The sequence below is a fragment of the chloroplast genome of Corylus avellana (assembly GCF_901000735.1).
Source record: "Corylus avellana chloroplast, complete genome".
In the NCBI taxonomy this organism is placed as follows: domain Eukaryota; kingdom Viridiplantae; phylum Streptophyta; class Magnoliopsida; order Fagales; family Betulaceae; genus Corylus; species Corylus avellana.
Window position 1 is genome coordinate 70,001 of NC_031855.1, and position 10,000 is coordinate 80,000.

The 10,000-nt window shown below is 34.8% G+C and overlaps 11 protein-coding genes, 2 non-coding genes and 1 pseudogene across 14 annotated transcripts. All coding sequences in view use genetic code 11, as the record gives it.

The window, feature by feature from the left end:
• The first annotated feature begins 78 nt into the window (after positions 1–78).
• petL (cytochrome b6/f complex subunit VI) lies at positions 79–174 on the top strand. The gene has a single exon. The coding sequence runs from the start codon at positions 79–81 to the stop codon at positions 172–174; it is 96 nt and encodes a 31-aa protein (YP_009318175.1).
• Positions 175–348: 174 nt separating this feature from the next.
• petG (cytochrome b6/f complex subunit V) lies at positions 349–462 on the top strand. Its single transcript has one exon. The coding sequence runs from the start codon at positions 349–351 to the stop codon at positions 460–462; it is 114 nt and encodes a 37-aa protein (YP_009318176.1).
• A 75-nt stretch (positions 463–537) lies between these two features.
• On the bottom strand, positions 538–611 carry trnW-CCA. Its single transcript has one exon. It is a non-coding gene; the product is annotated as a tRNA-Trp (tRNA).
• A 164-nt stretch (positions 612–775) lies between these two features.
• trnP-TGG lies at positions 776–849 on the bottom strand. Its single transcript has one exon. It is a non-coding gene; the product is annotated as a tRNA-Pro (tRNA).
• Positions 850–1,252: 403 nt separating this feature from the next.
• On the top strand, positions 1,253–1,381 carry psaJ (photosystem I subunit IX). The gene has a single exon. It carries the CDS (start codon positions 1,253–1,255, stop codon positions 1,379–1,381), a length of 129 nt encoding a protein of 42 aa, YP_009318177.1.
• Positions 1,382–1,866: 485 nt separating this feature from the next.
• On the top strand, positions 1,867–2,088 carry rpl33 (ribosomal protein L33). Its single transcript has one exon. It carries the CDS (start codon positions 1,867–1,869, stop codon positions 2,086–2,088), a length of 222 nt encoding a protein of 73 aa, YP_009318178.1.
• A 141-nt stretch (positions 2,089–2,229) lies between these two features.
• On the top strand, positions 2,230–2,535 carry rps18 (ribosomal protein S18). The gene has a single exon. It carries the CDS (start codon positions 2,230–2,232, stop codon positions 2,533–2,535), a length of 306 nt encoding a protein of 101 aa, YP_009318179.1.
• Positions 2,536–2,805: 270 nt separating this feature from the next.
• rpl20 (ribosomal protein L20) lies at positions 2,806–3,159 on the bottom strand. The gene has a single exon. It carries the CDS (start codon positions 3,157–3,159, stop codon positions 2,806–2,808), a length of 354 nt encoding a protein of 117 aa, YP_009318180.1.
• An 826-nt stretch (positions 3,160–3,985) lies between these two features.
• On the bottom strand, positions 3,986–4,099 carry rps12 (ribosomal protein S12; one part of a trans-spliced gene, as the record gives it; the record has 2 gene entries for this part). Coding sequences YP_009318181.1 and YP_009318142.1 both cover positions 3,986–4,099 — 114 coding nt within the window.
• A 138-nt stretch (positions 4,100–4,237) lies between these two features.
• clpP lies at positions 4,238–6,258 on the bottom strand (annotated as a pseudogene).
• Positions 6,259–6,722: 464 nt separating this feature from the next.
• On the top strand, positions 6,723–8,249 carry psbB (photosystem II 47 kDa protein). The gene has a single exon. It carries the CDS (start codon positions 6,723–6,725, stop codon positions 8,247–8,249), a length of 1,527 nt encoding a protein of 508 aa, YP_009318182.1.
• Positions 8,250–8,426: 177 nt separating this feature from the next.
• Positions 8,427–8,543, top strand: psbT (photosystem II protein T). The gene has a single exon. It carries the CDS (start codon positions 8,427–8,429, stop codon positions 8,541–8,543), a length of 117 nt encoding a protein of 38 aa, YP_009318183.1.
• Positions 8,544–8,615: 72 nt separating this feature from the next.
• Positions 8,616–8,747, bottom strand: psbN (photosystem II protein N). Its single transcript has one exon. It carries the CDS (start codon positions 8,745–8,747, stop codon positions 8,616–8,618), a length of 132 nt encoding a protein of 43 aa, YP_009318184.1.
• Positions 8,748–8,853: 106 nt separating this feature from the next.
• psbH (photosystem II protein H) lies at positions 8,854–9,084 on the top strand. The gene has a single exon. It carries the CDS (start codon positions 8,854–8,856, stop codon positions 9,082–9,084), a length of 231 nt encoding a protein of 76 aa, YP_009318185.1.
• The last annotated feature ends 916 nt before the right edge of the window (positions 9,085–10,000 follow it).

The window sequence follows — 10,000 nt, forward strand, 5'->3', positions numbered from 1 at the left end:
CAAAACGAAAATTGAAATTTAGGGAAGTGCTTTATAAACATATGTATAAAAAAAGAACATATTTCATTTAGACTCTTTATGCCTACCATAACTAGTTATTTCGGTTTTCTACTAGCGGTTTTAACTATAACTTCAGTTCTATTTATCAGTTTAAACAAGATACGTCTTATTTGAAATTAATTGAATGAACAATTCATAAAAAAAAGAAATTTTTCTGTGGTATTTCATATATTCTATAGTTTCTTACCGTGTCAATTTCCAATTCTTGTTCATTGAGATTCATGTGCAATACGAATTAATATTTAAGAATAGATATTACCTCTCCCTTTCCCCTTTCAAACAAATGAAATGATTGAAGTTTTGCTATTTGGAATTGTCTTAGGTCTAATTCCTATTACTTTGGCTGGATTATTTGTAACTGCATATTTACAATACAGACGTGGCGATCAGTTGGACCTTTGATTAATTAATATCTCTTTTTTTGATTGACCTCCTATTTCATTGTCATTTTCGACCTAAGAATAACAAGAATGGAATCACGCTCTGTAGGATTTGAACCTACGACATCGGGTTTTGGAGACCCACGTTCTACCGAACTGAACTAAGAGCGCTTCATAAATATTTTGTAACCCTAATATATTTTTGCATGCATCTACTATTATATAGAATATCGTAAAATTAATATATAGAATATTGTAAAATGAAAGATTGATTATACCCAATTTTAATCGATTTCAATTAATCCCTCGTTACGGCTCATAAGATAAGTAATAGGTAGGGATGACAGGATTTGAACCCGTGACATTTTGTACCCAAAACAAACGCGCTACCAAGCTGCGCTACATCCCTTTCCATTGGTCGACAGTGTCATTGTAGAGAATACCTGTATTGTTTTCCACATCTTTATTTTCTCCATTCATATACAAAAATGATCTTGTCATTTCTTCTTTTTTATCTCATATCATAGAACATATATTTAATATTTAATTCTAATAAATAATTAATTATAATAAAGGGCTTATACACATACGTAACGTATAATTAAACCCGCTTAAAAAAATGAATAGAATATTTTTGGGGAATGCTGGGACAGAAAAAGGCGTATTTTTTTTTAAGAAAGGGAATAGCTACTGAATCATTGTACATTTCAATTTGAATTAGGGATTCCGCATACAAATACAAGTGATCATTAACTACACCTACGTCTGATCATATATGTATTACAAATTACAATAAAGAAGGAGTATTTTAAATGCGAGATCTAAAAACATATCTCTCCGCGGCACCGGTAGTAAGTACTCTATGGTTCGGGTCTTTAGCGGGTCTATTGATAGAGATCAATCGTTTATTCCCGGATGCGTTGATATTTTCCCTTTTTTAATTCTAGTTCTAGTTATAGTTATTGATATGGGAAGGGGTGAAGAAAATTAGAGATATAATCAAATATCTGTGACTAATCCCTCCCCTTCCCTTCTTTTACTTTTCTAATTTTTAAAATTAGAATAAGTTCGAAAAGAGAAAGAATAAAAGTGGATTCAACTTCAGTAAAACTCGGAACTCGGGCCGGGACTCTAATTTAAATTGAATTAATAAGATAAGAGAATGAGAACGGAAATGGAAATTGATGGCCAGGTCAACAATATCATACAAAATACTTAAATGAAAAATGAAATACTATACTAGGATTATAAATCTAGTTAGAAATCATTGTATTACTTATTAATACTTTTTTATTACTATCTTGATTTCAACGAAATCTTTCAGAATTTGATTTCGAGTTAGCAACTTCTATTTTTTTTCGTTCCTTTCTTCTCTTTGGATCGGAAAATAGAATAGTTGGGTGAATCAAAAATCCAAAGGAGGTTCATGGCCAAGGGTAAAGATGTTCGAGTAACCGTTATTTTGGAATGTACCAATTGTACTCGAAATAGTGCTAATCGAAATGGTGCTAATAAGGAATCAATGAGTATTGGTATTTCCAGATATATTACTCAAAAGAATCGACATAATACGCCTAGTCGATTGGAATTGCTAAAATTCTGTCCCTTTTGTTACAAACATACAATTCATGGGGAGATAAAGAAATAAATCGAACCGATCCGATCGCCTGTATGTCACCCTTCCAAGGAAGATTAAAAATGACATATTATATATATATATATATTTAAAGATAAACAAAACAAAATCCCCCATTGAAATAGGATTTTCGGGATAAGGAAGAAACAAATCATGGATAAATCCAAGCGACTCTATTTTAAATCCAAGCGATCTTTTCGTAGGCGTTTGCCCCCGATTGGCTCGGGGGATCGAATTGATTATAGAAACATGAGTTTAATTAGTCGATTTATTAGTGAACAAGGAAAGATATTATCTAGACGGGTGAATAGATTAAACTTAAAACAACAACGATTAATTACTATTGCTATAAAGCAAGCTCGTATTTTATCTTTGTTACCTTTTCTTAATAATGAGAAACAATTTGAAAGGGGTGAGTCGACCACCAGAACTACTGGTCTTAGAATCAAAAAGAAATAGGCTTACTCTTCACTTGAATCAAAATTCCAATACGAATTCAAAGGCGGATTGATATTTTGTTCGAAAAATTCGCGAATCCATATTTTATTGTCGTATTATCATAAGAAAAAAAGAATAAATCTTTTTTTATTAAATGTGTTGTTTGTTCATTTTGACGACTTTATTATTATATTTTATCATACTAATTTCTATTCTACCTTCCCGGAGTTAATTCTCCAGTGAACTCCATTTTAAATTTAAAACATTCCGATGAATTCCTTCCAAATATACTTATTTTAGAATCTCATTGGAAATCATATAAAGACAATTTCTATTTAATATAGCTATTTGCGCAAGTATTTTACGATTAAGAAGCAACTGCCTCTTGTACAGATTGTGTATTAATCTATTATAATTATAGTATATGCCTTTACCGCGAATTACTGCATTTATCCGAGTAATCCACAAACGACGAAAATCTCTCTTTTGCCTACCTCTATCCCGATAAGCCGAAAACAAAGCTCTTATTTTCTGTTGAGTAATAGTTCTAGTAAGTCTTGAATGAGCCCCTCGAAAGCTTGATGCAAATAAACGAATTTTTGTTCTACGTCTCCGAGCTATATATCCTCGTTTAATTCTGGTCATTGAATAAATGAAACTTCGATGAATAACTAATTGATTTCCTTTCTTTCAGTTATTCCTTTTCCCTTTCCTAGTTTATTAATAACAAAACGGATTCTTCCAATGTATAAACTAAAAACTCCAATGGCTTTTGCTACTATAACCTTCCCGACCACGATTTTTTCTTTTTTTCTGGGCATTTCACTGCGAAATAAGAAATTGTATTGATAGTGATACTAGATATTAAAAACTAGATATTAAAAAAAGCATATTAAATAAAAAAAGAAAAACAAAAAGTAGTAAATCTAAATGGATAAAAAAATCGTGGGTTCCATCGTTTCTATGGTTACTTTTTTAACGGCGAGGTCCCCTCTATACACCGGAGCCCCTTCTTTCATTTAATCAATGCTATTGTTAACTTGTACAGTTCACACTTTTTGGCTCTACCCATGAATTATCCAGTAATCAGTCTTTCACAATGAGATCTACCTATACAGTAACGATATTTAATTATGAAGATTAGCTGTGTAGCTGACCCTGTTAGTCCGTTGTTGCAAGAGTAAGGGCATAATCTTTCTGCCTTTTCATTTTAATAGTCTTTCCCCTGCTTAGTGGATAACCATTTGCTACCAATGGGAAATTCTTTTTCATCTTAAATTGAAAATTGAGACGGTTGGATTTATACCAATAGAAACCATAAAATTTGATACACAATAGAAGGATATCATAGATCCTTTTTAGATAGTGAATGGAGTTCTTCCATTTTATCCTATTTATTGGTACTGACCACTGATACTGGAAAAATTGGTTCTTTTCTTTTGTCCCAGTCCATGCTCTGAACGAGTCACACATACACCCTAGTACATGTTCCTCGTCGCTGAGGGCATCCCCCAAGGGCGGGGGATTTCGTGACATTTCTGATTGGCTGTCTTGTCTTTCTAATAAGTTGTTTAATAGTTGGCATGTTGACTCGTATACATAATGAGTTGGTTTAGATCGATCCTAACCGGATGATTAGGCATTACTTCTATATTAATAGATATATTAAATATAAGAAGAGAAAATTGAAAATGGCATATTTGCGCGAAATCCCTGCTATTTTTTATTCTACCGCTATAACATCAACAATTCCATGAGCTTGGGCTTCTGTTGCTGACATAAAAACATCTCTTTCCATGTCTTCGGATACAACCCATAAGGGTTTGCCCGTTCTTTGTACATAAACCCTTGTGATGGTTTCGCGTAACTTCAACAGTTCTTCCGCTTCCAGGATAAATTCTCCCGTTTGTGCCTCATAAAAAGAACTAGCAGGCTGATGGATCATTACCCTGATTATATAACATAATAAATGGTTCTTCTATCTCGAAGATAAATCAAAGAGAAGAAATAAAATAAAGAATAATAATACGAAAAACAAGATAGAATTGAACAACCGTACAGGCATCTTTTTCGCATTGCATACGGCTCTACAATGGAATTCGCTTTTACCTCCCATCCAAGAAACAGAAAAAATAGGATCTATCAGACCAGACCCTGATTGGTAAATAATCCAATAACCATCCTTCCTTTTTTGGAGTAGTTAAAAAATACTATGATGGCTCCGTTGCTTTATATTTATATATTTTATTTATTTAGTCTTTTATTCAGCAATCCCAAAGTTTCTTTTTTTTTGTATTCTTTCATAACATAATTAGCCTTCTGGCGTGAAAACAAAAAAGTTTGTGACGCTGCAAGAGATTTCCGATAGATCAGATAAAATCGGAAATGCCCCTTATCTCATACTACTCTTTCAATATATAATCTAATAGTTTTTGAATTTTGAAAAAAAAAAAATATTTCTCATATCGAATTCAAAATGCCATGCTATTATTACTTAATAGTCATATTTCATATCGCGAAGGCATAGTCTTCTTTTTTCTCTCAAATACAAAACTCATTGGCGCCGAGCATGAGGGAATGCTAGACGTTTGGTAATTTCTCCGCCGACCAGAATAAAAGATCCCATTGAAGCGGCTAATCCCATGCATATTGTCTGTACATCTGGTCGTACAAATTGCATAGTATCATAAATAGCTACTCCGGGTATTACCCACCCTCCGGGAGAGTTCATAAACAAATACAGATCTTTGATATCATCCTCTATACTAAGATATACCATAAGACCAATAAGTTGATTCGAGATCTCGCTATCAACCTCTTGGCCTAAAAAAAGTAATCTTTCTCGATAAAGTCGGTTGATTAGGATAAAATTGTATCCTTAGGAACCGTACGCGCACCTTTTGATGCATACGGTTTACCAAAAATCGCGAAAAAAAAGAATCAATGTGTAGATTACCGCCCTCATCTTTTTTCATAGTGGGCTCCTTCTAACAAAGGGCTTTTTTCTTCTATTTTTCAAGAAAGATTAGTTTTGGTCTGTTTACTTTACCTATAAATAAAAAGAAATAGATAAAAGTAATCTACTAAACTTATCGAACGAACTTCTCATTGATTTATTGTTTCATCGAGATCGAATCCAAATCACGATGTCATTTTCTTGTTCCGGAATGGGCTTCTTCAATTTTTTTAGGTTTATGCTCTACTCCGAGTAAAGATCGGCCCGATTTTGATTTGCACATATAGGGCAAATGCCCCAATACCACGTGTTTTTGCTATGGCTTTTTTTTTATTTATTTCATGTCTTCTGCCAAATATTCAATGTATTCGTTATATTACTCGATTGCTTAAACAGTTTGAGATCGCTCCTGTTTATAATATGATAAAAATAGTAATCATAGATATATTACCAATTGGGTTTTTTCTAAACGGAGCCTGGATACTTCATTTTATTGGTCCAATTGAGCCAACTATAAATTATTCTAAACCATAAATTATTCTAATTGATAATATTAATCTGGATACCCCCTCCAAAAAACAAAATAAATATAATTGCACTTCACGCTCCAAATTTTTGATGATTCAATCAATCTTTCTTGGGCGAAAGAGAGGATATCTCGATCGGGGGAGAGAATGGGGAAATCCCATGTGACCCAATATATCTGACAAGTCGCACTATACGTCAACCCAAGATGCATCTTCCTCCCCGGGACTTCGAAAAGGTACTTTTGGAACACCAATAGGCATTAAATGAAAGAAAAAAAGAATTAAGTACTATATCTTACTTTGATGTGGAAGCGTAAAAATGGGTTTATTGTCTTAATAAGATTAGCCTTTATCATAGTTTATCCAAAAATTGAATAAGTTCATAAAATAAAAAAAAAGAAGACAGAATGACTATGACTAAAGAAGAAAATTTTTAAGAATGGGTCTTTTGAATGATATGAACAAATATGTATGCTTTCACTCATAGAAAATGAAAGCGGGATCCCGCCCCCCTACCATTGCGTATTGGTACTTATCGGGTATAGAATAGATCTGCTTCTGTTTGTTCCTACAAACAGAACTCTTCCATTATTACTAATATAATAGAACAAATCTTAATCCTTTCCTCGAGATAATCTACTGAAAAGGGGAGGTCCATAGCATAGTTTTTTCCAATGCAATAAAGTTACATAGTGTCTATTTTTCGTTGATAAAGGGGTATTTCCATGGGTTTGCCTTGGTATCGTGTTCATACCGTCGTATTGAATGATCCGGGTCGTTTGCTTTCTGTCCATATAATGCATACAGCTCTAGTTGCTGGTTGGGCCGGTTCGATGGCTCTATATGAATTAGCGGTTTTTGATCCCTCTGACCCTGTTCTTGATCCAATGTGGAGACAGGGTATGTTTGTTATACCTTTCATGACTCGTTTAGGAATAACCAATTCATGGGGCGGTTGGAGTATCACAGGAGGGACTATAACGAATCCGGGTATTTGGAGTTACGAAGGTGTGGCCGGTGCACATATTGTGTTTTCTGGCTTGTGCTTTTTGGCAGCTATTTGGCATTGGGTGTATTGGGATCTAGAAATATTTTGTGATGAACGCACGGGAAAACCTTCTTTGGATTTACCTAAGATTTTTGGAATTCATTTATTTCTTTCAGGACTGGCTTGTTTTGGGTTTGGCGCATTTCATGTAACGGGGTTGTATGGTCCTGGAATATGGGTGTCCGATCCTTATGGACTAACCGGAAGGGTACAATCTGTAAATCCAGCGTGGGGTGTGGAAGGTTTTGATCCTTTTGTTCCGGGAGGAATAGCCTCTCATCATATTGCAGCAGGGACATTGGGCATATTAGCAGGTCTATTCCATCTTAGTGTCCGCCCGCCCCAACGTCTATACAAAGGATTACGTATGGGAAATATTGAAACCGTCCTTTCCAGTAGTATCGCTGCTGTTTTTTTTGCCGCTTTTGTTGTTGCTGGAACTATGTGGTATGGTTCAGCAACTACCCCGATTGAATTATTTGGTCCCACCCGGTATCAATGGGATCAGGGATACTTCCAGCAAGAAATATATCGAAGAGTTGGTGCTGGGCTAGCCGAAAATCAAAGTTTATCAGAAGCTTGGTCTAAAATTCCTGAAAAATTAGCTTTTTATGATTACATCGGCAATAATCCGGCAAAGGGGGGATTATTCAGAGCGGGCTCAATGGACAACGGGGATGGAATAGCTGTTGGTTGGTTAGGACACCCTATCTTTAGAGATAAAGAAGGGCGTGAACTTTTTGTACGTCGTATGCCTACTTTTTTTGAAACATTTCCGGTTGTTTTGGTAGACGGAGATGGAATTGTTAGAGCCGATGTTCCTTTTAGAAGGGCAGAATCGAAGTATAGTGTCGAACAAGTAGGTGTAACTGTGGAGTTCTATGGCGGCGAACTGAATGGAGTCAGTTATAGTGATCCTGCTACTGTGAAAAAATATGCTAGACGTGCTCAATTGGGAGAAATTTTTGAATTAGATCGCGCTACTTTGAAATCCGATGGTGTTTTTCGTAGCAGTCCAAGGGGTTGGTTTACTTTTGGACATGCTTCGTTTGCTCTGCTCTTCTTCTTCGGACACATTTGGCATGGTGCTAGAACCTTGTTCAGAGATGTTTTTGCCGGTATTGACCCGGATTTGGATGCTCAAGTAGAATTTGGAGCATTCCAAAAACTTGGGGATCCGACTACAAAAAGACAAGCAGTCTGATACAAGATTGATTTCTTACTTCTCACCTTTATCTTTGTGATTTAACATAATTTAACATAAATAGGGTATCGGATAAATCTTGATTTGAATTGCTGCCTTTTCTTTGACTATTTCTCTTTAGTTATCCGGGAGACGATCCAAAATAAACAGGTATGGAAGCTATAATTGTAAACCACAATCGAATCTATGGAAGCATTGGTTTATACATTCCTCTTAGTCTCGACTTTAGGAATAATCTTTTTCGCTATCTTTTTTCGGGAACCGCCTAAAGTTCCAACTAAAAAGATGAAATGATTTTTTATTATCTCATTTATTATCTCAATTGAAGTAATGAGCCTCCCAATATTGGGAGGCTCATTACTTCAACTAGTCTCCGTGTTCCTCGAATGGATCTCGTAGTTGTTGAGAGGGTTGCCCAAAAGCAGTATATAAGGCGTACCCAGTAAAACTTACAAGTAAACCAGATATAGAGATGGCAACTAAGGTTGCTGTTTCCATTATTATATAGTTTTAATATAATTTTAAGACCACAACGGATCTATGATAAGATCATTTATTTACAATATAATGGTATACAAAGTCAACGGCTCTCAATGAATACAAAATAGGATTTATGGCTACACAAACCGTTGAGGATAGTTCTAGATCTGGTCCAAGACGAACTATTATAGGGGATTTATTGAAACCATTGAATTCGGAATATGGTAAAGTAGCTCCCGGTTGGGGAACTACTCCTTTGATGGGTATCGCAATGGCTCTATTTGCGATATTCCTATCTATTATTTTGGAGATTTATAATTCTTCCATTTTACTGGACGGAATTTCAATGAATTAGATTCACAAGAACTACTAAATAGCTTTTCAATACAAAACAAAGTGAAGCATTTAGATCGTTTTTAGTCCATTCTATTTTTTGGTAGTTCGACCGTGGAATTTCTTTGTTTCTGTATTTCCGGAATATGAGTGTGTGACTTGTTATAATTGATCCTATGGATACTACAGAAATCGGCTCTGTCATCTTGATACAGATGGTTTTACCTCGTCGGATATTCATTCTAGTATCCGGAACGCGCGGAATATATGAAATAGATTACAAACTATTATAACTATGATTCATATTTAATATTCAGACCTCGTGTGCCGGACTCCAAAAAAAGAATTAACCAAAAAGAGTTAAAAAAGGAGGGTTAGAAGTTAAAAATCGAAAGGTTTTTATTCTTTTTCCCGTTTATGCTTTTCTTTTTTTAATTAAAGGACAAACCTTTCTTTGGATTTTTATTCATTATATCTATTCATTGAATAAGTGATGATCCACCGATTCTTACTCAGGGAATTTTTGGACTTAGTTTGAGGGTTTTATTGAATCATCGTGGTTGTAGTATGAATCTGAGGTTTTAATCGATTCATAGGGTCTTAACAAGAGAATTCCTATCAATAATAAAGAAAACAGAAGTAAAGCCGCATTACACACAAATAAAAATAGGTAAATAGAAGATTCAAGAGGCCTGTAACGATCAACATAAAGACGAATGAGCCAACTTGATATTTTGGCATTATAACCACAAAGAAGAGCTTTCAGATTTTTATTCTTTCGTATCTTCAGAGAAAGATTGAATCATAGGATTAAAGAAGTTTCAAACTTTCTATTACACATATCCGTTATAGCCAGTATTTGGGTGTTTCTGTTTGAGCCGTACGAGATGAAATTCTCATATACGGTTCTCGGGGGGGGAATTCCTTGAGTTTACCTA